The 27,212-nt window shown below is 32.6% G+C and overlaps 2 protein-coding genes across 2 annotated transcripts; both read right to left on the bottom strand.

The window, feature by feature from the left end:
- Positions 1-2,842: 2,842 nt before the first annotated feature.
- On the bottom strand, positions 2,843-3,298 carry LOC133033134 (uncharacterized mitochondrial protein AtMg00310-like). Its single transcript, XM_061107745.1, has one exon. It carries the CDS (start codon positions 3,296-3,298, stop codon positions 2,843-2,845), a length of 456 nt encoding a protein of 151 aa, XP_060963728.1.
- A 5,226-nt stretch (positions 3,299-8,524) lies between these two features.
- Positions 8,525-11,729, bottom strand: LOC115704802 (rac-like GTP-binding protein 5). The gene is made up of 7 exons (XM_030632012.2): positions 11,214-11,729; positions 10,304-10,391; positions 10,110-10,219; positions 9,957-10,020; positions 9,285-9,349; positions 9,093-9,158; positions 8,525-9,001 (listed from the first exon to the last, which is right to left on the bottom strand). The coding sequence occupies exons 1-7, from the start codon at positions 11,310-11,312 to the stop codon at positions 8,900-8,902; spliced, it is 594 nt and encodes a 197-aa protein (XP_030487872.1). The 5' UTR covers positions 11,313-11,729; the 3' UTR covers positions 8,525-8,899.
- Positions 11,730-27,212: the final 15,483 nt, after the last annotated feature.

Genomic DNA, 27,212 nt, shown 5'->3' with positions numbered 1-27,212 from the left:
GTCTTTGTATGTATGGCTTCTAAATTGGAATAATTTGTCAAGAGGAAATCCGTGGGCACAAGGTTTCAAAAGGAGGGGTCAAGCTCCATCCAATCAGGACTTTCTCCACCTCTTCATTATGCTCCTTCAGCCAACCAGCCCATGGTGGGTAACTATTAAGAACGTCCTCCTCCTACTAGGAGGTCAAGTAAGGAGTGCCAAAGATCCAACTAGGGATCTACTCCAGACTGGGAAGAAAAAGTAAAAGAGATTATCCATAACTATCTGGACAGGTGCTTGGTTCAGGTAGATGAGCAGCTGCAAGACATATATAGTAAGTCTGGTAAGACCCTGATCTCTGGCCTTTTCAAGGACCATGCTTCAGTAAATTATCTTCCCTCTTTTGAAGTTTTTTTTTTTAATGTGCAACTTTTATTCTAACTTGCAATCTTTTATTCTCAGATGTCCCTAAAGTTTGGGCACGCCTATGCCCCAACGATTTAAAGCAGTTATCTTGTCTTACCAAAATACTATAATCTTTTCTTTTGGAGTTGTAATCTTTAAATTTTTTTTTCTTTTTTATCGGGGGGACACTCTTATTTACCTTTCCCCAAGGCTCTTTTAATTCCTTATCTGACATTTGATTTTGAGAGTAATATTTCAATGCATTTAATTATAATTATGCACTTAAGTGACTAAAACAATTCAATCCTTTTTGAATCACTTTGTAGAACTTGTTCTTATAATTTAAAAATGATCATATATTACATAAATTTCTTAATTCACAAAAGGTTTTTTAATCAAAAAATGTAATCATGATTATTGATAATACTTTCAGAGATTATCGGCATTCCATGCTCTCAGAATCACAGACCCAATACTCCTACTCTGGGATCTTGTGAGTCAAGAAAGATTCTTTTTAGAACCAAGTCTCATGTTGAGAACTTTTTGTTTCTAACTTTTGAATTAAAGTATTTTTCCACTTTCCTTTGGTATGCAGCCAGATGTATTTATGACTCCTCATAGAGTTATTCTATGAGATCCAATGATTCTTGTAGCAATGATGGATTGGTGGTTGGATCGTAGGTAGTCCTTTAGGTAATGGTGCTTTCCACTACCATTGCTTCACATCTATATACCATTAAAAATGAAGAATGCACAGTGGTGGTCCGGGCAGTGGTTCTAGATGCCCAGAGTACCTGTAGCAATTCTTCAGGATAATTTTTTTTACAGGCTAGAAGTTTATTCTTGTGTGCGACCTTTAATATCTTATTCACAACTTATGCTTGACCATTTGCTTGTGCTCAATTTTGTAATTCTTGAGTGCCTGGAGAAATTCCTTGCAGTCGAGACATAAGAGGCCATCTTCTCTCTGTGGGTCTAATATTCTCCTAGTACTTGCTTAACAACCAACTAGGAGTCACTAAAAATTTATATCTAGTTGGCTCCCATAACTTTAGACAATCTCAATCCTACTAGCAAGGCCTCATACTTGGACTCATTATTGGAGGCTAGGAATTTAAATTGTAGGGTAGTCTGAAGTCGTAACCCTTTGGGAGATATCATCACTACTCCTGCTCTCGATCCACTTTTGTTCGAGGCCCCATCTACATACACTTTCCAAGTGGGTGCAATTACTTCTAGTGTATTGGCAGTTGCCTCAGTTTTGTTGCACTCCATAATGAAGTTTGCTAGGCCCTCCCCTTAATCGAGATGCATGGGATGTACTGAATGTCAAATTAATTGAGCTCCATGGCCCATTTAAGCAATCTTCCTAAAGCTTCTGGCTTCTGCCAAACTTTTCAAAGTAAATTATTAGTAAAGACTTTGATTGAATGTGCTTGGAAGTAGGGTCGCAGCTTTCGGGATGCTATTAGTAGATAGTAGGTTGATTTCTCTATCAAAGGGTACCATATTCATCAAACCGTCTAAAAAATGCAGTTTGAAATCTTTTGTGGCTCGGTTGCAGTTTATATTTTTTCCAAACCGCACGTTGCGGTGTGGTTTTCAGTTTTGAATTTAATAATTGCAGTTCAAACTGCACTACACTATATATTACAAAGTTACTAATTCTTACAATATGATTTTTATTTTTTTTATATAAGAACAAATATATATATAATATATGTCTATATTACTTTATTTTATAGAGACAATTCAATATAATGATTGATGATTATTATACATGTTATGATGTTAAAACTTTAATAAGATTTTTTTTGTTTTGTATTGTTAAATCTTCATTAGTTTGATTTTTCAATTTTCATTATAATATTTGATAACTATGATAAAGTAAATTGCTCAAACCGCATCGCACCACACTACATTTTTGCGGTGTGGTTTTTGCAGTTTTAAGATCTCGCAGTGCGGTTGCAGTTTGAGAAATTATAAAAACCGCATATGCAGTTTGGTTTGAAAAAATGGCTACAACCTGCACCACCCGCACCACAAAAACCCCTACTACCAGACATCTACTCCTACCATCCTCTTGCTAACGTGGTAAATATGATGTTGGGCTATGCCTTCCTCACGGACTAGGGCCGCATTAACTGAGGCTCGCCAGATGAAGTGTTTTATTTTTAGGGGTATTTCCATGTTCCAGATCATCTTCCACCATTTTTCTTGACGAGTGGTGGTAGAGGTCGAAGGATCAAGTTGGTGTATTATATCATGGGCAAGGTGATATCCCGAATTTACAGTGTAAGCACCATGTGGGGTACGGGACCAATACAAACGGTCTTGGCAAGGAGGTTGCAGAAGAGGGATGGATTGGATAGCTTGGGCGATGTCGGTTGGGAAAAGATGTTGAAGTTGCTAAAAATCCAAATCTCCGTTGGGGGAGATTAGGCTAGAAACCTTATGATCAAGAGTAGCTGGCTTTTGAAGATAGAGTATTTTTCCCATATCCTAGAATCCAAGCATCCTTGTAGATAGATATGGAGGTACCATTACCCACAGAACTGCGTAACACAGATTGGAGGAGTGTTTTGCCCCAAGAGATGCTATTCCAAACAAGAGAAGGGCGATGCCCCTTACCAGAGTCAAGGAAAGATGAGTGGGGGTAGTATCTAGCTTTGAGAAGCTGGGCAACAAGAGAGGAAGGAGCCTGAAGAATACGCCAAGCCTGTTTGGCCAACAACGCTTGATTGAAAGCTTTCATAGAACGGAAGTCAAGGCCGCCATGAAACTTAGATTTACACAACGATGACCAACTCTTCCAATGGATTTTCCTGCTTTGAGTTGTGCCTCGGCACCAAAATTGAGCCATCATAGGCTCAACTTTTTTATTGAAGTAGTGGGGAAACTTAAAGCAGGTCATTGCGTAAGACGGAATCACTTGGACCACCGATTTGAGGAGAATTTCTTTGCCTCCTTTAGAGAAGAAAGTTGAGTTCCACCTGCTGAGGTGGTACCACACTCGGTCTTAAAGGTAGGTGAAGGCTTCTTTTTTTAAACGCCCAAAAGATTGAGGTGAACCCAAGTATTTCTCGATGGAGTCCCGAATAGGCATGTTGAGCAAGGAGTTGATCTAATCCTTCACTAAGACAGAGGTGTTTGGTGAAAAATAAAGGGATGATTTGGCATAATTGATAAGTTGACCTGAAGCCAGGCTATAGGTGTGAAGGATATCCTTGATTTGAGCGGCTACAATTGGGGTGCAGCGCTAAAAAGAATGTTATCATCAGCGAAAAAAAAAGATGGGAGACGATAGGTGCTGCCCGAGAGATCTTGAGACCGAGGGCATGCTTCCGGGGGATGCGTTGGTCGACATGTTGGGTTATGAGCAAAGAGACACCCTCCGAGCATAGCAGGAAAAGGTAAGGGAGAGGGGGTCGCCTTGAAGAATTCCACGGGTTGGAGTTACAGAGCCAGTTAGTTGCTGATTGATGGAGAAGGTGAATGATGCAGTGGAGAGACAAGACATGATAAGGTTGATAAAGTTTGGTGGAAAAAGGAATTTTTCCATAACTCTCTGTAGAAAGCTCCATTCAACACGGTCAAATGCTTCAGCCATGTCGAGTTTTAGAGCCATCCAGCCAACCTTTCCATGCGTGCGATGAGTTAGGGAATGAGTATTCACAATAAAATACTTCATAACACATAATACCTCATAAAACCGGTTATAATTTTTTTAAAAAAAAAAACAAAGTGGGGATAAAATGCCTCAGATATAATAAAAATAGAACTCTATAACATAATGAATAAAAATAAATAACACAAAACAACTCAAACCGGTTATAATTAAAATATAACTGGTTTTGTAACATAATGCATAAAAATAAATAACACAAAATAACTTAAACCAGTTATAATTAAAATAGAACCGATCCTATAACAATGTTATAATAAATAAAAACCAATAACATGAAATAACTCAAAACCGGTTATAACTAAAATAGAACCGGTTATATAACATAATGAATACAAACAAGTAACACACAATAATTCAAACCGATCACAATTAAAAAATAAAAGGGAAATCAGTTCCTAAAATATTGAAACATAAATTAAAAGCAAAATTAGTTCTACAATAAAAAACCTCATAACACATAATACCTCATAAAACCGATTATAATTTTTTTTAAAAAAATGGAGATCAATTTCAAAAAATATTGAGGCATAAATATGAAAAGAACCAGTTCCATAACAAAATAAATAAACACAAATAATAGCACATAATAACTCAAATATAATATAAAGAAATCGTTCATATTTATCAACTAGTTAAAAATTTAAGACAAAAAAAACTGATTCTGTAAAGCAACTAAGATAAAAACTCACACACAAAAACTAGTTAAATAAAATAGCTTAAACAAAAACATCCATTCAACATGTTCCAACCCACCAAATAATTACAGTCATACCATATCTACTTCAAAAATACTCATTCATTATGTCTATATAACCGTAACTATTTTAGTTATAATCGGTTTGAGTTATTTCTTGTTATTTATTTTTATTCATTATAACATTGTTATAAAATCGGTTCTAATTTAATTATAATTAGTTTGAGTTATTTTGTTTTATTTGTTTTTATTATTTATGTTACAGAACCGGTTATATTTCAATTATAACTGGTTTGAGTTATTTTGTGTTATTTATTTTCATTCATTATGTTATAGAACCAATTCTAATTTAATGATAATTAGTTTGAGTTATTTTGTTTTATTTGTTTTTATTTTTTATGTTACAGAACCAATTATATTTTAATTATAACCGGTTCTATTTTTGTTTATATTTGAGACATCTACTTTTTGGAGACTTTTTCAGTAATTTTTTCTGGGGACGGTGACTTTTCCGGGGATGGTGACTTTTCTGACGCTGGTGACTTTTTCGGGCGCCGACGACTTTTCCGATAAAACTTATTATTGTTTACAAATATGGGATTTCCATCTTTTTTTTATAAAAATATGGCATAAAAAGAGGGATAATTACATAAGGCACTATTTTTTGTAAAAAAAATTATCTTTCTACGTTTACAGAATTTTTTTTTTACATTTTTACGGTTTTTCATTGAAACAACATGAAAACAACAAGAAAACTACATAAAAGTAACATGAAAATAACATCAAAACAACAACAACAAAAAATAACAAATAATCAACAACAAATTATCAAGAGTACAACATAAAAAGAACGTATTTTCTGTAAATAAAATAAAAAAAATCGTAAAAATGTTTAAAATTCCCTAAAACTGTATTTTTGTAATTTTTTTGTTGTTTTTGTGTATTTGTAATATAATCCCTAAAAAAACTCATATAAAAAAAAAAAAAAAAAAAAAACCATAACCCCTTAGCATTATTTATTTATGCCATAAAAAAATAAACTCTTATATTTTTTCCATATATAGTGTAATTTCTACATTTAGCAATCATCATTCAATAATTTTCTACAACACAAAAATACGTACAAGAGTACCTTTAAATGAAATCCAAGTAGACTTTTATAATAAAAGAAAATGACATTAGAGTCATAATTTACAAAATATCATAATTTGGTTATGTAAATATTTATTATTTCAGTTAGATTATTGATTTATATATTAAGTGGGACATGTGTTGTTTTTTTTTTAAAAAAAAAAATAATGTATTTAATTTATCACATTAGTGACAGAAATTTAGAGAATTTTAAAAATATATTTTTTATGTTTTATTTACAATTTTATGACCTAAATTTTTTATTTATAAAAATATGCTTGTAAAGTTTTAAAATTACGAAAGACATTTTTCTTAGCAAAAAGTAAGAAAATAACTAAAAAAAAATAATGAGAAAACAGCCTCATGACAACTATAAATTAACTATAAAAGAGTCAAAACAACAAAAAAAATAATCTTATAACAAATATAATACAACTATAAATAAACTATAAACAACTAAAAAATAGTTTATTATTTTTAAATAAAAAAGTTCAACACCTAAAAATAAAAATTTTCCATATTAATTTATTTTTGTAATTTTTCTAAATTTTTGATCTATTATGTAAAAAAATTTACATTTAAATTGGGTCTACAAAAATAAACAATTTTATTAAATAAATATTAATATGATGTTCGTTAATTAATAATGTTAGTGGCAATAATAAACATGTATCGCTTATATTTATATTTTATGAAATTACTTGTATTATGTTCATGTTGAGCATAATTGTGTAAAAAAATTTAGTAGGCTTGTTCAAAATTTAATTTACAGTGTGGTTATCTACATAGTGGCAGACTCAAAAAAAAAATTTGCTAGCAAAATTTTAAATACAATTTTTAATTTAATTTGTCAGATCTTAAGTATAGTAAAAGAGTTCTTATCTCTTTACAAGGTCTTCTAACATTTGTCACTTTGAAATTTTCAAATATGTAATTGATAAGATTAGAACCCTTAACTTTTTGAAGAAAAAAAATTGACTAAGAATTTACCATTACACCAAATTTTTATGTGATAGGGGATGTGTTATGGTGCAACATGCCTCCAAATTGACGACACACAATTTAGGTGTTTTTTTATGTTCTTTTTTCATGATGGTCTTAAACTTATAATAATTATAGTAAATTTTCTGTTAATTTTTAAAAAAAATTCGAATATAGTACCAAAAAGGCGAAAACATAAGCACGTGAAATAAATGTTTTTAAGTAAACATTAACACACTTTTTAATCATAAATACAACTAAATATTTTAATATTGCTTTTAACACTATAAATTATTTGAAATTTTTCGAAAATTAATAGAATATATGTTATAAGTATAGTATCAATTGTCATATAAAAAAATTTGGATTATAATTTCTTCCATATATTGAAAATAAAAATGTTCTTACCAATAAGAACAAAAGAGGTGTTCCTACAACACTCATCCTACAAATATATAGAAAGGAAGAAAAAAATCAAGAACCTAAATACAAAGATCATGAAAGAAAATAATATTTAACAGATAATTTACCATGAAAAAAGATGAAAAGAAGCATTATTGGATGAGGTTATCCGTGGAAATAGACATTTTTATAGTTCACCATGTACTTTGGATTATTTTGATAGTTTTGGCTTCGGTTAAAATTTTGGATCGGGTGCCTTAAAATTTTCAATCATATGTTTGGTGTATGGAAAATCATTTGCAAAAAATATTATCAAAACTAGAACATAGTGCAAAATAATTAAAAAAAAAAAAATATATTTTGTGAGTTCACTCAAATCAAACTCAATTTTGATCAAACATTGTTGAGATGTAATTTAGAAGAATGTAATTGGATAATGACAATGAATACTTGGGTAGATATAAAAGAGTGTATTATTGTGACAAATAGTAATCAAAGTCTGTTGATTCTGGTTAGAATTGAATTGTAGGATGCATAGGATGTGTTCTATCTCAATCAATATTCTACCATAGGAATAGTTTTTTGATCTTATATATTCTATTATATTTCTATACATTACCAATGTGAAACTTTGTAACATCTCCTTGACACTATCTCTAAATCACAAATAACTCTTTTAACTATGGACTTTTGGAATCGTGTTTTTTATTTTTCTTTTAACATTTTTAGAAATTTTTTTAATTTTGATTCTAATATCATGTTAGACCGGTAAGAATTCTTAGAAAATAGGATTCTGGCCCCTCGGTTTTCATGGCTGCAAATGACGCAGAATATTGCGAATTAAACTGCTCTTATTTAGCCAGAGATATATATATTATCCCATGCCGTCTTATTTTATTTAAATAATCTATATATATATATATATATTGTGCAGAGAGAGAGATTATATATTCGTGATTAGCTGAAAAGGGTTGGCCTCCAAAGAATCTAAAACGATATTGAAGTTGATGGGTTCATAAAAGAACCGCGTTCCATGGCTCCATCAAAAAAGCTGAGACCCCTCAATGCCAATATATTCCTTCCACTATGAAAATGTAGATATTCTCTTTCATTTTCTTTCACTTTCTATATCAGTTGTTTTTTTTTTCCACTTCCAAAAGTCAGTATCAACCTTTCCATTTAACTTATTGTGTAATTGATATTAGCTAAGGTGCTTCAAACATGAGATATCCATAATCATAACATAAGAGAAAAAGGATCCTTAAGAGTTGTAAGTGTACTAAAAATGAGGTTACAGAACATGACTATAAGTTTGCCTACGCTAGGAAAAAAGTTCAGTATTTCATAGAGGGTAAGATATATTAGGAATATCTATAACCCCCAAAAAGAACCAACACAATTTTGATTCATTAATATACAAATCAGATGATGTGAACATTTGGTTGCATTAAAGAGAATTTTCCTAGTTCTGCCTGTTGAAAACTGTGAGCCACAGATCGTTGCATTCGACAGGTGAGAAAAATTTATGAGATGCAATACTGACCGAGAAAGACTATAATCGGTTTAAAGGGTTAACTGGTCACCACTTTCCTCCCAACATACAGTCACTTTTTTCATAATCACAATATGGAGCAAGCCTTCTGTGTCTTTCTCTTCTTCTTCTTCTGTTTAGGTGGCTGGAGAACAACTTTGATGGCCGCATCGAATACTGCTTTTACATTCTGCAGTCAAAAAGCAAACATTACATAAATCCCTTCAACAAAGAACTATGCCAATTTACCACTTTAATGGTGAATAGGACTCTTAATGTACCTGCTGTGTTTTTGAGCTACACTCAATGTAAACCGGGGCACCTATCAGCTTCCTCAGTTCCTCCCCCTACAAGAGAAAAACAAAACAAGAAAAAAAAAAATCAGGTACTCCTTTCCCCCCTCTAAACAGTTGAGTAGAAAAGAAAATTAAACTGAGGTCAAAGTTATGAACTGAAAATCCACTGGATGTTACCTGGGCTGTGGTAATGGGCACGGCTCCAGGGTGATCAACAAAGAACTGCTTGTCATCCCGAAGATCTAGAATAAGCAAAAAAGTCTCCCATTAAAACTAACAGTCAACATTGTTTTGTGGAATAGAAGAAGGAGAGATGTATAAAAGTGACAAACTAACTTAAGAAGTAATTGATATGGATTCCATATCAGGGCATATTAACTTAGAGATGAACTGAGAGAAATTAACACCAACTGTGGCCCAACACTGATATTGGCATCACGCAAACCAAGAATTGCAAAGACTTCATCTTTATATCATTCTTATTACAAACACTAGAATTTCAAGCATGCAAGTTTCACAAAAAAGGTTGTGTGAAAGACCACAAACCCCTGCTTTTGGATACAAACGAATACGCTTATATTATATTCAAACTTGAATCTGATTATGTCCAAACAAATAGGTAAAATTTTACAAGAAGTGATGCCCATTAACCTACCATAAGATTTTTTTAAGTATAAATCAAATTGTAAAGGACTATTTGACACAATAAACCATAGGGAGGCAGAAACCTAATCTAAGAGAGCATCTCTCATATGAGAAACGGTAACTAGTACAGTATGAAACAATTAAAAAGCACATACAAATATAACCTGATAAATAAGGGAAAAGAAAAGGAGTGGAGAATCTAACCAAGCTTAGTCCCAACAAGAATTATGGGTACACCAGGTGCATAATGCCTCAATTCAGGAATCCACTACAATAAGAAACAGGGGGAAAATATAATTAATACATCATAACATCATATGTTACAAGACAAAAAAAAAATCCATATGGAAATCTCACTTTCTTGGCAACATTTTCATAGCTGGCCTTGCTTATAAGAGAGAAAGCAAGCAGGAAAACATCTGCACCTCGGTAGCTCAAAGGTCTTAATCTGTTATAGTCTTCCTGCCCTGTTTTATAATTCTAAATCATCAGACTCCAAATGATGAAGCAGTGGAACACTATATAGCAGGGAGTAACAGTTCTAAGCTTACCAGCAGTGTCCCACAGTCCCAAATTAACAGTGCTCCCATCCACAACCACATTTGCGCTGAAATTATCAAACACGGTTGGCACATAATCCTGTTTCAAAACATATCATTATCAGGAGAAAAGTAAAGATAGTTATATTGCAAAACCTTTTTCACAACAACAACAAATTAGGATTTTCTACAAGGCACAGAAGGAGTGAAACGAAACAATACACAAGAAAAAGAAGAAGAAAGTTCTGTCCTAATGTCTAAATAAAAACCATTTTGTGTTTGAGAATGAATGATCAGACACAATTAAGTGACTGAGCAAGTATTAATACATATAAATACTTACAGTCTCAACACTATTTTACTTAGGTTAAGCAAAACAACAAGAATTCACTTCACACCCTGCAGCTGCAAAGGACATAAATAGCTTTACAGGTTTTGATTTGATAGAAAGTTGTGTTCCTTTTGTTATGTCTAAAACAAAAATGCTTTACTCGGTACATTAAAAGTCCTTGAGTCCTTCACTCGGTAGAGGGACAAGAGTAAAATCCCAACACTTGAAAAGTGGCCCAGCAAAACACATTGATGCATTCACTCACACCAAATTTAGCAACAAATCGAAACATGAAAAAGATAGAAAGACATAGCACCGAAAAAATGAAAGCAACAAACATGAATGGAAGATGAAAAACAAGAGAGAAAAAATTACACATGAAAACCAAGAAAAGAAAAATCCACAAGCACAAAACACTAAACCTCATAAAACCAATCCAAACTGAGAAACCCATCTCCAGAAAAACTTAAGAAAGCAAAACCCCAACATTTCTTTCTTTCTTTTATCTCTCACATTTCCACTTTTTCTCGGGATACAAACAGAAACCCAATAAAGAAACAGGAGAAGAAAAATTAGTCTTGTTTTCTTTACCGTAGGGAAAGTGTTGCTGGTATAAGAGATAAGCATGCAAGTCTTGCCTACGGCACCATCACCCACCGTGACACACTTAATGAACCTTGAAGCACTCATTTCTTTTCTTCTTTTCCACTGATCGCTTTTGGATTTGTTCACCTATGAGACTATACAACCCTAATTTGAATTGAAACACTTGTTCTTTAAAACCAGGCACATTGGGACAAAGAGAAGAAGAAAAAGAAAAAGGACCTGAGAACTAGGATAGAGAGAGAGAGAGAGAGAGAGAGAGAGAGAGAGAGAGAGAGAAAAGGAGACACCTAAGAGAGACAGAGAGAAATGGAGTGGATTGGGGTTTAGTCTTATGAGAGCCAGCTCTTGCCAGCTGCAATCATATAAATATGATATACAGTTTGACTGTAACTCAAAATCTCTAAAACTGAAAATCCCTCACAAATTTTACCCCACTAATTACACAGTACACACCTTTTTATTCAGTCAATCTCTCTCTCTCTCCATTTCAAAAAAAAAAATCTCTCTCTAACTTTTCCTATCTATTTCTTTCTTTATTAACAATGTTTTCTTTTCATTTAAATATTTAATTTATTATTCTGTGTTTTAATGGTATTAATGTGATGGCAATATATGACCAAACAACCAATACGATTATGCAATAAATTTAAATTTTTCGTTATGTTTTAATTTAAAATTAAAATATTATATCATGATTTCATTAGACATGTTACTGATTACATTAGTATTGTCTTTTATTCTTTATTAGAAAAAGAAAAGGAAAATCATGTTTAGGGAGTCATCAAGGGTTCAAATTCCCTCAAATTCCTACTTAAATAATAGATTAGTAACGCGGCTCACTAGAAAATGATTACTAGTATTAGATTATATTATGATTTGGCCAAATTATATTAAGGAAATCCAGCTCAAACCCTTACAGCTGGTTTATAGTGGTCAAGATTATCTACTAATTCTACCAAAAAAAAAAATATATAAGAATGAGATCTATAATATAAAAATAAGATTATCTACTAATTCTGGTTTGTATAAGTTTTATGGTCTAATTTTTCGGTGCATCTCTTTCTTATGTCAGATGTAATATTAATGTTGCAACTCATAGATTAATTTAGCATACTCTTAATAAAGACATTAAATTTTTTTGGATATAATAAATCTCACTTAGTGTTCTTTGCTACTTGCACCAATCAGATGTATTTAGACAAGTGGGCCTTAGGGTCTATCCTACCTTCATACAGCTCCATCAAAAGCATTCTAAAGTTTTTTGACTAGAGTGCCTCTATTATTCTTCTTGCACGTGGTTCCTGATCTTTTTCTTCTGAATCAGATACAACTCCACTTTGCCTCCGGAAAATACATTTTGCGGCTTTGTCAATTCAGCTATTTGGTCTTCAAGACTTGGTGTCGTCTTGGAGTTCACACCCACAGACTCGATCATTAAAATAATTCCTTAGGTCGTTTCCATTAGGTCTCACCTTCTCACATTTGGCTTGTTCTTTCTTTGCGTCTAAACATCCCTGGAGGTCATTTGTTGAAAAACTACCTTCTAAAATTGGGCGAATCTCATCTACTCCATCATTATGGTTAATAGGATTACTCTAGTCCATCACTGTGGTTAATAAAATTACTAGAGCAGTTTTTCCTTCCCTGAGCGGTAGGCCTTTGTTCCTTAGTACTCAGCTTATCGTAACTATGCCTTGTAGATTAATTAGGTGGCTTTACTCTAGAGCATTGATCGCCTTCTTTTTCCGTAAAGGTTAGTTGGCAGTATTCGTGTCACTCTGTGGAGTAGTGGGAGTAGTTTTTTTTGTTGGTTCTCCCATGACACATTTTCCTTTATCCTTTGCAGGATCAAATGTTCTAGGGTCTTTTGGGTTTATTTTCTTTGTAGCATTGTTTTCCTGAGGAACAGGATCATTAGGAATATTTTCATCAGGTTCCACTTCTCCTAACTCAAATCTGACCTCTAATCTGATTAAAGTTTCTTCCATTCAATGGGAGAATTCCTCCTGACCCGCCAACTTTATTTTAGTTTCAGCATGTTCTTTAGCCATGTCAACGACTGTAAGGTATAGCTCATAATAATATTCCCCTTCTTTGTCTTTTTTGTAAAGTCTTTTTTTGGCAAGTTAGTTGACAAAATATTTTTTCTTTTATGGTAAGATTCTTTTGCATACATACCTGATTTCTTACCTTGTGTTTTCGGTGTTTAGTTGCTCTTTTCCTTGTTAGGAAAGTTGCACTTTTCAGCTGGACTTTCCTTTGTTTGGAAACTTCTTGTAAGAGAAGCAATTCTCTTATGGAAAGTTGTCTTTTTTTAAGGAAACTTTGATTATTGTCTTTTCCTTATTGATTTCAATTGTAATATCTAATCTGTTTTTGGCAGGAATCAAGCATTAATAGAGGATCGGACCCAACTATAGCAAGTTTCTCGTTTCTGGTCTGATCTGCTGCGTCAGCTTCCGAATCTGATGCTGCAGATCGTGTTTTCTTAGGAAAGTTTTTGTACAGCTATAGATTTGATCTTGTGACTGTCTCTAAGGTTTCTATGTTCTATAAATAGAGCCTAGAGAGCAGCCATTCGAATTAGCTCTTCCATTATTCATTTTTTTGCATTTATCTTATTTGTGAGGAGAGTCTCTTTGTTATGTGAGAGCCTAGTTGTTCATCTAGGTTCTAGTATTTTATATTTTTGTTCTTACTCTGTCCTAGAGTTTGTGAAGAACGACTTGATTGAACAAGAGATTGGTCTTCGGGAGAAGACTTGATAAAGCCTTACTTCGGGAGGAAGTAAGCACTTGGTCTTCGGGAGAAGACTTGTTGAAGCCTTACTTCGGGAGGAAGTAAGCATTCACACTTCAAAGACGAAGAGAGTTCGGGCTTGAAGGTGTTTCAGAAGTCAGATTCATAAAGTGGATTACAAAGGATTGCGGCAATACTTTAGAGGGAGTCTAAACTTGTTTAAGTCAATTATCTTTGTAATTTTGATACTTTATTAATTGATTTCATTCTCTGGGCGCGGGCCCGTGGACTAGGAGTGTTCGGGAGAACACTGATACCACGTACAAATCTCTTCATATTCTGCATGTTTTGTTTTGTCACTACAAAACTGGTTTTTGCAGTAGCAGAATTACATTCTGCTTCTGCAAGCGTATACAGTTTTAAATTTTTGTATATATTATTGACATTTGCAAAAACTTGGTTTTTCATTTTTCATCGTCTTTTGGATCATCATCCTCGGGATCATCCTCTGGATCTTCATTGATGGGGTTTTCGTCAATATATTTCTTAGTATGTTGAGTTTTCCTAGTAGGACTATTGGTCGCTTCTGTCAGGTCTCCATTGACTCTTATTTTTGTCTGAGTAGTAGGGTTCACATCGTCCATACGTATATCCCCATCATGATTACTAGGTTTACCAACAGTGGTTTGGGTGGCAACAATGGTTGCAGTATACAACCATTTTGGTATCACTACTTTCTTCATCTCTCAATTAAAACACCAAAATATTTATCGACATTTTTAGAAACCAATATCCAAGAGGGGGTGAAAATGTTAATCAAACAAATGCAAGTAATAAAGCAAGCAATAATGTATGGCAAATAATCAAACTTGTAAAGTAGAGAATTTAAGGGTAAGAAATTGTAAACTCTCGATTTTTACAAGGTATGGTAGAACTAAGCCACCTACATCCTTGATCTTTAAAGCTATGGACCTAGCTTTAAGTTCCAATATTGAGCCAAGTTAACGGGCTTGACTAACCCTTACAACCAGGAAATTATCACCAAGGTGTTTCCAAACCTCTTATAATAGTTTTGCACCGCAAAGGACTATCAACCTCTTTCTCGAATTGTTGCAATGACATTCTCACTCTAACCGGGTTGTTTACGAAACCGGTGCCAACCTCACCTCAATCATAATATAGAAATGTGTTTGGAATTACAAGCAAAATCACTCTAGAAGTATGATGATACAATAGAAAACCTAGAGTGATTAGCAAGCACACATTAAAAAATTAAACACAAATTTTGGCTCAAAGTGTGTGAAAAGTGTTTGTTGGATTTTAAACTTGAGAGTTTATTAAACTCACTTGAATATGTTAGGTGTATGAAATTAATGCTCAGCCAACTTGAATTTTTGAGTAAAACTCGAGTTTATATAGTGTTAGGGTGAAATATAATCGTTTATAGTCGTTGCACATGAAAAACAAGACTGCCACTGGGCAATCTGGTTCACCATTTCTAAATCATTAAATCGAGATTAGGAGAACAGATTAACCGTTTGGGAACCGGCCGACCGAATTCCTGGCAGTGGCAAAAAGTCCAATTTTTTGAACTAAAACGGTTATAACTCTTTACTCAATTATCTGATTTCAAAAATTCTAATTTTGTTCTCTTAGTTAAATGATATGTGATTTAAAAAGTCAATTGAAAATTTTTATATCATTTGGTGAGAAAACTTGTCGCACAAGTTAATGAACCAAAATTTGTACTTAAAACTTTTTTGAGTATGGACTTGAAAATCACTATACAAGACTAGGAAATATAAATAAATCTTCATGGAGCCTTGTCTTGAGTTCCTTGAGTCTTGAATCCAATTCAAGTCACTTTCGAGAATTTTAGTAAAATTACCATTTTACCCTTGGAGTTAATTTTATCTTAGACAAATTTATTTTACCTTTTAATTGTGCTATAAAATCAACAAATCGTTAGAAAAAATAATAATCAAATATTTATTAATCATCAAAGCAAGGAGACCTAAGAGTTTGAGTTAACAATCTCCCTCTTTTTGATGATATCAAATATTTGATTATTTTGAAAAGAAAAAAGAAAAATTGAAGCAAGATATATTAGATTAGCTCTCCCTTAATGTATGCAATGGTAAAAAAAAAAATTATCTTTTAGTTTTACCTTGCATGATTTTGTAAACTCTCACTCAATTTTATACTTAAGTTTAAAAAACATTAGATATCCAAAAAAAATTAAGGTTGTTACCAAAAAAAATAATCATAAAATTTTCCTCTCATATGATTCATCAGAAAGGGTGGCAAAGGAATTCAGTATTCACAATATAAAAGACAAATAAAAAGATAAAACAAAGCATACCATTCACTATAAAAATTCAAACACATAGCATCCAAAATAAAAACAAAACAAACTAACACATAAAATCTAAAAGGCACTAAGCCTACGCAAATAAACTAAATCAAATAAACATGAGAAAAGATGCTAAAAACAAATGCAAGGGGCTAATTTGGTGGAGGTCCAAATCGATCCATGCAAGCCCTTCATTGTGCCATCTCCTCTTGAGCATCAGTAAATTCGTACTCCATGTCATTCTACATAGTGGCAATGCCGCTTCTTATGGTAGCCATCTCATTTTAGAGAGTATAAAATTGAGTGTTCATTTCACCTCTCAAGGTGTTAAAATTGGAAGGAATGGAGGTGTGAAGGTTAGCAAAAGCCTTTTCGATATTAAAGTGAGGGACTTGTGGCATTAGCGACACTTCTTCTTTGGCTTCCTCTTCGCTTTGAGCTTGGGCTTCTTCCTCTTCTTCTTCACTTTCACTTGAGACCAAAGTTGCTTCCTCATGGACATGTGAACCTTGTTTGGTAGAAATCCACTTCTTTTCCACTTCATTAAACTTGTAGCGCATTAATTTGAATGTGATCTCACCAAGAGTGTCAGAATCCTTGGGTTCATAAATGTTAGTTTCATCTTCAATTGGGATTCTTATGAGTGGGAACAAGTAACTAAGAAGATAAATATAGGGTAAGGCTCCTTTTAGGGTAGGCTTATACACTTCATTGATGGTTTTTAGGATAAGGTAGATTAGGTTGATTTGGTTGTCTTTCATGATGATGTTGTATAGGATTATTTGATCAATTGCACTTACTTCATCTTGATGGCCTTTTCTAGGAACAAGTTTAGAGCATATAAAAGCATGGAGGATTTTTCCTTGAAGGATGATGAAGGTTCATTTTGGTTTTATACGAAAGTTGTCACCTATGCACACATTATTATTGAAAAGGTTATAATTGAAGGTGGTATCATTCATAAGGCGGAGTTTATGGTCAAGCAAGAGGCCATCATTGGGTGCATTTAGAAAATTATTAAGCTTGTCTACGGTTAACTCAAATGCTACCCCTTTGAGGATTCCCTTAACACTATATGGATTGCAATGAGTTTTAATGCAAGCATAAAAAGCTCTAACTAGCCTAGGATAGATATTGATTTGAATTTCGAACAAGGTTTTTCATCCCATATGTTCAAAAAGAGAATTGAAATTGACATACTCAAGAGCTTTGAGATCTCATTGCTTACCATTTAGAATATCTCTTTGTGAGAAGTCTTCATTGAATCTTTTTGCATATTTTCCATGGGAGAAGAGATCATTCCTTGCCTTGGACCTTTGTTCCCTTTGTTGCATTGAGGATTCTTGCCTCTTTACTCTTGAAGATGAAGCACTAGAGAGTGAAAATTTCAGAGAAGAGGGTTGGAGGCTTCTATTTAGGGTTGGAATATCTGAATGGGGAATAGAAACTTGATGGTAGGATTTTGATATGGTAAAAATTGCAATTGAAAAGACAAAAAAGACCTTGGGATCGTTACCTGCTATGAACTAATTAACCAGTTTGTCAAGTATGTAGGAACCAGTTAACCGTTTCCTGCAACAAGCAGTTTTTCCAAAAAGTCTTCAAAACAAGTTTTATCAACCATTTGACCCCAAATCTTTTTAGAATTCATTTTCTTATCGTTCTCATCATATGCCTCATAAGTCTTAACAACTTCTACACCATTTATAACATGTTTAGCAATGTAAGGATCACTAGACAAAATATGCCACAAATTATAATCCATAGATTGAAGGTAAGTTTCTATTCTAATTTTCCAGTAAGAAAAATTTACTCCATTGAAGTATGGTTCACTATTTGCGCTCAAAACTTCTAACATGTTACTTTGGAAATTACTTGGAAACATCATGCTCTAGATTGTGAAATCTAATCAAATAAATGAGCTTTTGCTCTGATACCAATTGTTAACCCAAGATATGTTTCCAAGAGGGGGTGAATTGGAAATTTAAACTAATTTTAGTAAATTAAAACTTTTAACATAAAATTATGCAATTAATCTCTTAATCAAACAAATGTAAGTAATAAAGCAAGCAATAATGTATGGAAAATAATTAAACTTGTAAAGTAGAGAATTTAAGGGTAAGAAATTGTAAACTCTCGATTTTTACAAGGTATGGTAGAACTAAGCCACCTACATCCTTGGTCTTTAAAGCTATGGACCTAGTTTTAAGTTCCAATATTGAGCCAACTTAGCGGACTTGACTAACCCTTACAACTGGGAAATTTTCACCAAGGTGTTTCCAAACCTCTTATAATAGTTTTGCACTGCAAAGGACTATCAACCTCTTTCTCCGATTGTTGCAGTGACAATCTCACTCTAACCGGGTTATTTACAAAATCGGTTTCAACTTCGCCTCAATTTTAATATAGAAATGTGTTTGGAATTACAAGCAAAATCACTCTAGAAGTATGATGATACAATAGAAAACCTAGAGTGATTAGCAAGCACACATTAAAAAATTAAACACAAATTTTGACTCAAAGTGTGTGAAAAGTGTTTGTTGGATTTTAAACTTGGGAGTTTATTAAACTCACTCGAATATGTTAGGTGTATGAAATTAATGCTCAGCCAACTTGAATTTTTAAGTAAAACTCGAGTTTATATAGAGTCGGGGTGAAATATAGCCGTTTGACAAGAAAAACAAGACTGCCACTGGGCAATCTGGTTCACCATTTCTAAATCAGTAAATCGAGATCAAGAAAAGTGGTTAAGTGTTTGGGAACCGATTAACCGAATTCCTGGTAGTGGCAAAAAGTCTAATTTTTTGAACACGGCTATAACTCTCTACTCGATTATTTGAATTGGATAAAGAATCACTTTTATTTAAACGATGTGCATTTAATTATCTGAATTAATACACTAAGGTGACATTTAGTTGGAGGTAATGAAATAGAATGGAATGAAAAAAAAAAATATCATTTGTTTAGTTACATTTTAAAGTATTAGAATATTATTCCAATGGAATGACTTTTTTATCATTTTAGTGAAATGACTATTCTATTTTGAAAGAGAAGAAATGATCATTCCAATACAATATAAAAAAAAATTAATAATTTTTTTATACATTTAAATTTTATTTTATTCTATTTTTATTCCTATTTTTATATTTTTATTCTTCCCAATAAAACGCCACCTAAATTTAGTCATTTTAATCTTCACTATCAAATTAACAATAATAAATCTGTAATCAACTTTATTGGGATATATACATGTCTATAATTGAAGTGAGGTTTAACCTATTTTTTTAGCTAAAATAGGGAGTAAGGTTTAAAAAAACAAATGAGTTACAACCATACTAAAAGTTCTCTATAATGAAAAATGAATAGGGTGTCAACTATACTAAGTGTTACTTCAAGAGAATTAAGGGGATTTTTCTAAGAGAAAATAAATAAAGGAGAAAAATACAAACACATGTGACAATAAAAGCTTTCTTGTTCGAGTTTTTAAAATGGCATTAATTTTTAGGGTCCCGGATCTCTCTTCCCTTTTATTAATGTGTTTTACAAAGAAGAAGAAAAAATTGTCCCAACCCAATTAGGCAATACTTATTTTGAAGTTTAATGAAAAGAGGAATAATGTCTCAATGATTTTAGAATGCTATGCTGTAATTGGATCACTTAAATCTTGGTATTTTCTATGATAATTGAAGATACTAGGCCTGTACATCGGTCGGTTTGGGCGGTTTATCCTATATATTTTCTAACCCAATCTAAAGTTCGGGTTGCTAAAATTTAAGTGCAACCCGCCCAATATAAAAACAATAATCTATAAACCGACCAACGGTTTGGGCAGTTTGGTCGGGTTAACCCGCCCAAACCGGCCAAACTTTTTTTTTTTTATATAGTTTTAAAGTCAAAATCAATAAAAATTAAAAAGATAAATTAAAAAGAATAATTAGCTTTTTTAGTCCCTGTACTTATGACACTATACTATGATGCCCCTTAATTTATAAGTGTAGTTAAAAATACCTCCTAAAATATATCAGTTGGAATAGTATAATCCTTCTATCTAATTCTGTTAAAATTGACTAAAGTTGACTGTTAAATTAATAATGTGGCATTATACATAGATAGTATTTGAAAAATTATATACCATTAGGAAAATAAATTACAAGTCATAAAAATTACAATCACAGGAAAAAAAAATGAAAAATAACATCCCAATAAATAGAATATCATTACCTTAATTTTCCAAAAATCTCATGTTCTTTCTAGTGATATCCATCTCTTCAAATACTGTAGAATCCTAATTTTACACCTTTTTCTAATTTGAACTGCTAAAAAATGATTGGAATTATTTTAATAAAATTATTTTTATTAAACTTTTTTAAAAGGTTATGAAATCATTTTTTAATCACCTTTCATTGTCAGTTATTATGCCACCTCATAGTCAATTTTCTCTCTAAAAAGAGATGAAATTACTACTCTATCTTTTGTTATAATACCACATCATCAATACAAACGGTATTTTTAAACAAAATAAACAGAAGGACTAAATGTATGTATATAAAATTATACAAGGACTATTTGTAACAAGCTGAATAGATTAAGGGGCATAATAGTATAGTGTCATAAGTACAGGGGGTAAAAAAGATAATTATTCAATTAAAAATATCACATTCCATCAAAGTATAACATCATATATATGACTTTAAAACTAGTAATTAAGTATATAACTTTATATTATTATATATTTAATCATTTATGTTATATATAATAAAAACTAAAAAGTTAAAAAAAAAATTAAATGTGCAAAATCGGGTTGGTCGGGTTGGTCAGTTTAATTGGGCGGGTTGGACCTATTTTCAACCCGCCCAATTATCAGATTGGGCGGTTTGTAATTTTTTCGAGTTATTTCGGTTTGTAATTTTTATCGGTTTCTTCGGTTCGGTTTGGGCGAATTATTCGGTTTGGGCGGTTTACAAAATTTTTTGTACAGCCCTAGAAGATACAGCAAGAGATAACACTATAGAAAATTGCCAACCTAATATAATATTGACTAAAATGCAAAAAGATGACAACTTTTGGGAGGGAGTTAACAATTTCTTTTAATTAATTAATTGTTCTTCCAAAGTTAAATTTTGTTAGTACTAACTAATTTTGCAAATTACTCTCATTAGGGTTGAATTACAAGATTATATGGTTGTTATTCTAATTGGCGAGAAATTTTGTCGTCTGAAGAAAGAAAAGTTGGCTTTAAATTTAAATAATGAGATTGAGATTGCCTTCATTAAGAAGGAAAGATATGGTCCAAACTTAACATTGATGTCTGATGATATGATATGATATAAATATGTTATCCAGATGTGGGGATGGAGAGAGAGAGAGAGAGAGAGAGAGAGAGAGAGAGAGAGAGAGAGAGAGAGAGAGAGAGAGAGAGAGAGAGAGAGAGAGAGAGAGAGAGAGAGAGCCTTTGCTTTGAAGGAAAAGAAAATTGTGTTGTGTCAACTAAAGAGAGAATAAATATACAAATCATATGCATGAAATGAATGAATGAATGAATGAACGAACAACTTGGTTTGGTTAATGGTTACTGTTAGCTAGCCTGGTGGCCCTTTGGCTTTAGTTTTGAGTTGAGTTTATTGACCAATCTTTTAGTGCAAATTGGCCTTGGTGGTTGAGTTGTTATTACCATCTCCAACTACCCATCATAGTCAAGTCATTGAAAACATTTAAGATTACAACATATTTAGTCACTAATAACTCATCTCATGTACGAAGTCATAGTTGATAGAAATATAAATAAAATAAAACAAACTTCTTGAAAAAATTTACCACACTCAAAGGTTTGTTTTGATTTATTTCTTATCTTATTTGTTTTAACATCTAAAAAAAATTTAGTTGAATTGTTTTCACGTACATTTAGTTATTTAAGACAACTTATAGATTTTTTAAAAAATTATAAAATTTATAATACTAAAAATTAAATTTAAATATTTTTTATTGCGCCCTTGACTGTTTTTTATAACACGCATAGTAAGTAACTTTTTTGAACCATATTTTTTAGACAATAACTTATTTAAAATTTTTTAAAATTGTGTAAAGATTTTAAATAATATTACAACATACACGATTATAATCAGAATACACTCATCTTGTTGGCTGTGGGTATTGTAGCCCCAGTAAAAGAAATATTAAAAAATTAAATATTTTTCTTCTAATTTAATAAATATATTACAAAATGATAAAAAAAAAAAAAAAAAAAACCCTACAAAATTAAATAAATTAATTTAAAAAGGTAAGCATAAATATTTTTCACAATAATGAACTCCCCACATAATAAATATTCTTGGTCTATCAGAAAGGAGTGTACCGAAAGACTACTACATAGTACATACCCTAAACTTCTTTCACTTGTTTTCATATCACTTCTCTTTAACACTTAACTTCCTAATAATGAGTACTATTAAACACTAAATTTTTATAGTTCCTAACACAACAAAGCTTTTTATTGAGTTTATGTTTAGCTAGTTCATTACTTTATCTATTGGTATTGTCATCTCTTAAATCTGTAAAAGTGAGTATATTATTGTGTATGTTGCTTTCATGAAAACAATGACCTAACAATTTGTCCACGTTGAAATATATATTTATATATGAAATTGTATATAATGAATATTACATGAAAGATAAATAAATGGGTATCATTAGGAAAATTTGAGTTGTTATGTTTAATTTTTTTATTTATTTAAATAAAATTATTTTTACATTATTTGGCCTGAGGTTATTCCATAAGCTAAAAAAAATTTAAAAAAAAAAAGTTATTCGACAAAAAAAATAAAGATAAAAAAATTGAATTGAATTTTATATTGGTTATACAAATATGCTTTTGATATAGTATAAAAAAAAATATTTTCTGATATTTTTTATAATTAACTAATTAAATTAAACATAAAAATTCAAAAAAAAAATTATTACTAAAGATTAAAATCTAATTATTTAATATTTTTAAAATTAATATTTATAGTTAAATTTTTTTAATAACCATCAATGAATACCCATTAAAAAGTATTATATATATAAATATATGGAAGAGGTTTCAATGGTTACATTTTTATTGTAACCATCATGGTTACATTTTTTTAAGCCATTGGATTACTATTAAATGGTTGTGATTATTTTGGAAATTAAATAAAAATAAATAATAAATAACTTGTAACCTGAAAGTAACCTAATCATTTATTTCCTTATAAAACTTTAATTAAGATTAATTATATTTTAAAATTAAATTAATTATAATTATTAATTAATTTTTTGCAATTTATTACTATATAAGGATCTTTTAGCAATTTATTTTTTTATACTTAAATTATTTAAAATTTTATAGCAAAACTTTTTATAATTTAAAATTATACACATATAATTTCATAATTTAAATTTTATTATACTTGTAATCTTAATTTTAAATTATTACACATAATTATTTAATTTTTTTATTTAAATATTTAAAAAGTAAAAAATGAAATAAGTTGAAGGATTTTTTAGAAAAAAAATGGCTGCACTTGTTATCGATTAATTAGCTTGAGGCCTCATACTTAGTTCATATAATTGTAACAAAATAATTAAATATCATTTAAAAATAATTAATTATTTGATAATTTTTTATAAGAAGAGAATTTTAATTTGTGTCAAAAGAAGTTTAATTTTTGTAAAAAAAATAAATTTTATTGTAAATATTATAATTAAATGGTTTAATTATTAAAATAAGTCAAGTAAGGATTTAAATATAAATATTAATTGCTAAAAGAGGTCTTGTTAAATATTTAATTAATTATTTTAAGAAAATAGTTAATTATAATTAAATAATTTTAAAAAAGGAATGTCTATTTAATTAATTATTTTAAGAAAATAGTTAATTATAATTAATTAAATCTAAAAAAGAAAAGTTTACCTATTAGTAACCTGCTATTACATAACCATTGAATAGTCACCCATAAATATATAATATAAATATTTATATAAAGAGGTTTACATTTTTTTAGTCTGGATCATTATTAAAACGTTATGCATTAATGTAATATGTTGTGTAGTTACCATTACTGGCCTAATAATATGCCAAGGAAACTACAAATCTACTCATGTTTTTTGTGCCTAAAACAATGGATCCGCAGTCCCTATCAATGTAGCTTCAAAATTTTCTATCTTGAATCTCTTGACACATAAGAAGATTCCAAAGTAAATTTCAATAGTTATGATTCGTTTCCAGTTACATACAAATAGAAAACATAAGGTTTATTATACCAACTCCCATGTGCATAATCAATCCACGGATGATCAAGAACCTCTCCATACTACTACTTAGTACTTACAATCTCATTTCAATTACAGTCAATTTCTAATCTATTAAATAAATGCATATAAGTTATTTCTTTAGCAGAAAAACCAAATGCACCACCACCACGACCATCACCTCACCCACTCACTCATTATTTTATGTTGAATTGGAGCATAGAAATTGCTGCATTTTCTTATGTTAAAATATATAATGATGAACACCAACCTTCACCACCTGGCCTATAGTTTAGGTGACTAATACCACCATTTTGATGAGCACCTGCAACTCAAATACAACAACCAGCAGCAACAAAACAGTATTCCAGCAGCAGTATTACTCAACAGACCAAAAACACAGCAAGTAAGATTCAAATGGTGAGCTATTATTGAATTGAAACACTATGAGAGACTCTTCCACACTCGGCAGAGAGCTAAGGTAGCTCTCTCCTGATGCAGTAGAGAATACTCTATTACAAAATGCATAACTGAAAAACACAATCCATTCCCATACAAAAGGTAGCTCACTACTAAAGACAATTACCAAAATACCCCCTCCTAAGCCACTTTACCTTGCTTACCCCTTCTAGCATAAGTAAACTTAATAGGAGGCCTCACATTCGTATCATTACCCCCCCCAAAATCCCGAACCTTGTCCCCAAGGTTAAAATCTGGAAACTGGGTGGCAATGGTGTCAAACTTCTCCCAAGTAGCTTCGAAAAGAGGCAAATCTTTCCAACGAATCAACACTTCTATAGGAGCTCCCGTAGGTGTAGGCCGTTGTCGCACATTCAAAAGTTCCGCAGGTTCGACCAACAACTCCAAATCAGCAGTCAATGTAGGAGGTATGGTAGGGGACGAGTGAGCTGAACCAACCGCCGCACGGAGTTGGGACACATGGAAGACGGGGTGAACCGCTGATGATGTGGGAAGGTCCAAATGATAAGCGACGGCACCAATCCTTTTCAGAACAGTAAAGGGCCCATAGAAACGAGCAGCTAGCTTCTCATTCTTGCGGAGGGCTAAGGATTTCTGTCGATAAGGCCTTAGCTTAAGGAAGACTCGATCGCCAACTTCAAACTCAACATGTCGACGAGAAGAATCAGCTGCTGCCTTCATTTTGTGTTGAGCACGCAACAAGTGCATTTTGAGATCATCCAGAAACCCATCTCGTTCTTCCAAATACTGCTCCAGGGCCAAGACAGAAGTGGATCCCTCAGAATACCGAATTAATGCCGGTGGATCACGCCCATATAACACCTTGAATGGAGTACACCCCAAGGAGGAGTGGAAAGTAGTATTGTACCAGTACTCTGCCCAAGACAACCACTTGGCCCATGCCTTAGGTCGATCAGAAGCTAAACAACGAAGATAAGTCTCAAGGCAACGGTTTACCACCTCGGATTGGCCATCAGTTTGCGGGTGGTAGGCAGTGCTATGGCGGAGTTCAGTGCCCTGGAGGCGGAACAGCTCAGCCCAGAAATGACTGAGAAAGACACGATCACGATCCGAGACAATGGTCCGAGGAACCCCATGTAACCTGACCACTTGATGAAGGAAGGCTTCAGCAACTGTGCGAGCTGTGAAAGGGTGTTTGAGGGCAATAAAGTGACTGTATTTGCTCAAACGATCCACAACCACTAAGATCGTGTCAACACCTTCCGATTTTGGCAACCCCTCAATAAAGTCCATAGTCAAGTCCTCCCAAACCTGTGCGGGAAGATCCAAAGGCTGCAAGAGACCCCCCGGTGACCTGGCCAAGTGCTTGTTCCGTTGGCACACTTCACAAGCGCGCACGAAATTCCCCACTTGCGCTTTCATACCAACCCAGTAAACATCTCCCCGAAGGCGAAGGTAAGTCCGATACTCTCCCGAATGACCACCGATTGGAGAGCTATGGTATTCCCGAAGGAAATGTGGAATCAAGGATGATGTGGCGGCCAAAACAAGTCGTCTCCGATACAACAGACGCTGTTTCTCGAATGTAAAACCCAAGACATCCTTTCCTTGTTCCAAATCTGCCACTACTCGAGAGAGGAAAGGATCTTGCTTAATTTCCTGTTCAACCACCGTCCAATCCAACCAAGTGGTAGTAGTAAGGAGCGAGCATTCTAGAGGCTGCACTCTAGACAAGGCATCCGCAGCTCGGTTACCCACTCCCGGTCGATAGTGGATATCAAAATCATACCCCAGAAGTTTGACCAACCATTTCTGATGTTCCGGAGTGACCAATCGTTGTTCCAAGAGGAACTTCAAGCTTTGTTGATCGGTACGGACAATAAAACGGCGACCAAGCAAGTATGGCCTCCACTTCAGCACCGCCAATACAATGGCCATTAATTCCTTCTCATAGATGGACTTAAGTTGAGCTCGCGGTTTCAGAATCTGACTGAAGTAAGCAATAGGCCGCCCTTCTTGCATCAAAACTGCTCCTAACCCATATCCGGAGGCATCCGCTTCAACCACAAATGGCTTGGCAAAATCGGGAAGGGCTAACACGGGGACCGTAGTCATCGCAGTTTTGAGAGACTCAAAAGCTTCGGTTGCTGCCGAGGACCAAGCAAAGCTATCCTTCTTCAATT

This window comes from Cannabis sativa, unplaced genomic scaffold (assembly GCF_029168945.1).
Source record: "Cannabis sativa cultivar Pink pepper isolate KNU-18-1 unplaced genomic scaffold, ASM2916894v1 Contig3, whole genome shotgun sequence".
Taxonomy (NCBI): Eukaryota; Viridiplantae; Streptophyta; class Magnoliopsida; order Rosales; family Cannabaceae; genus Cannabis; species Cannabis sativa.
This window is presented reverse-complemented; position numbering and strand designations above follow the sequence as displayed.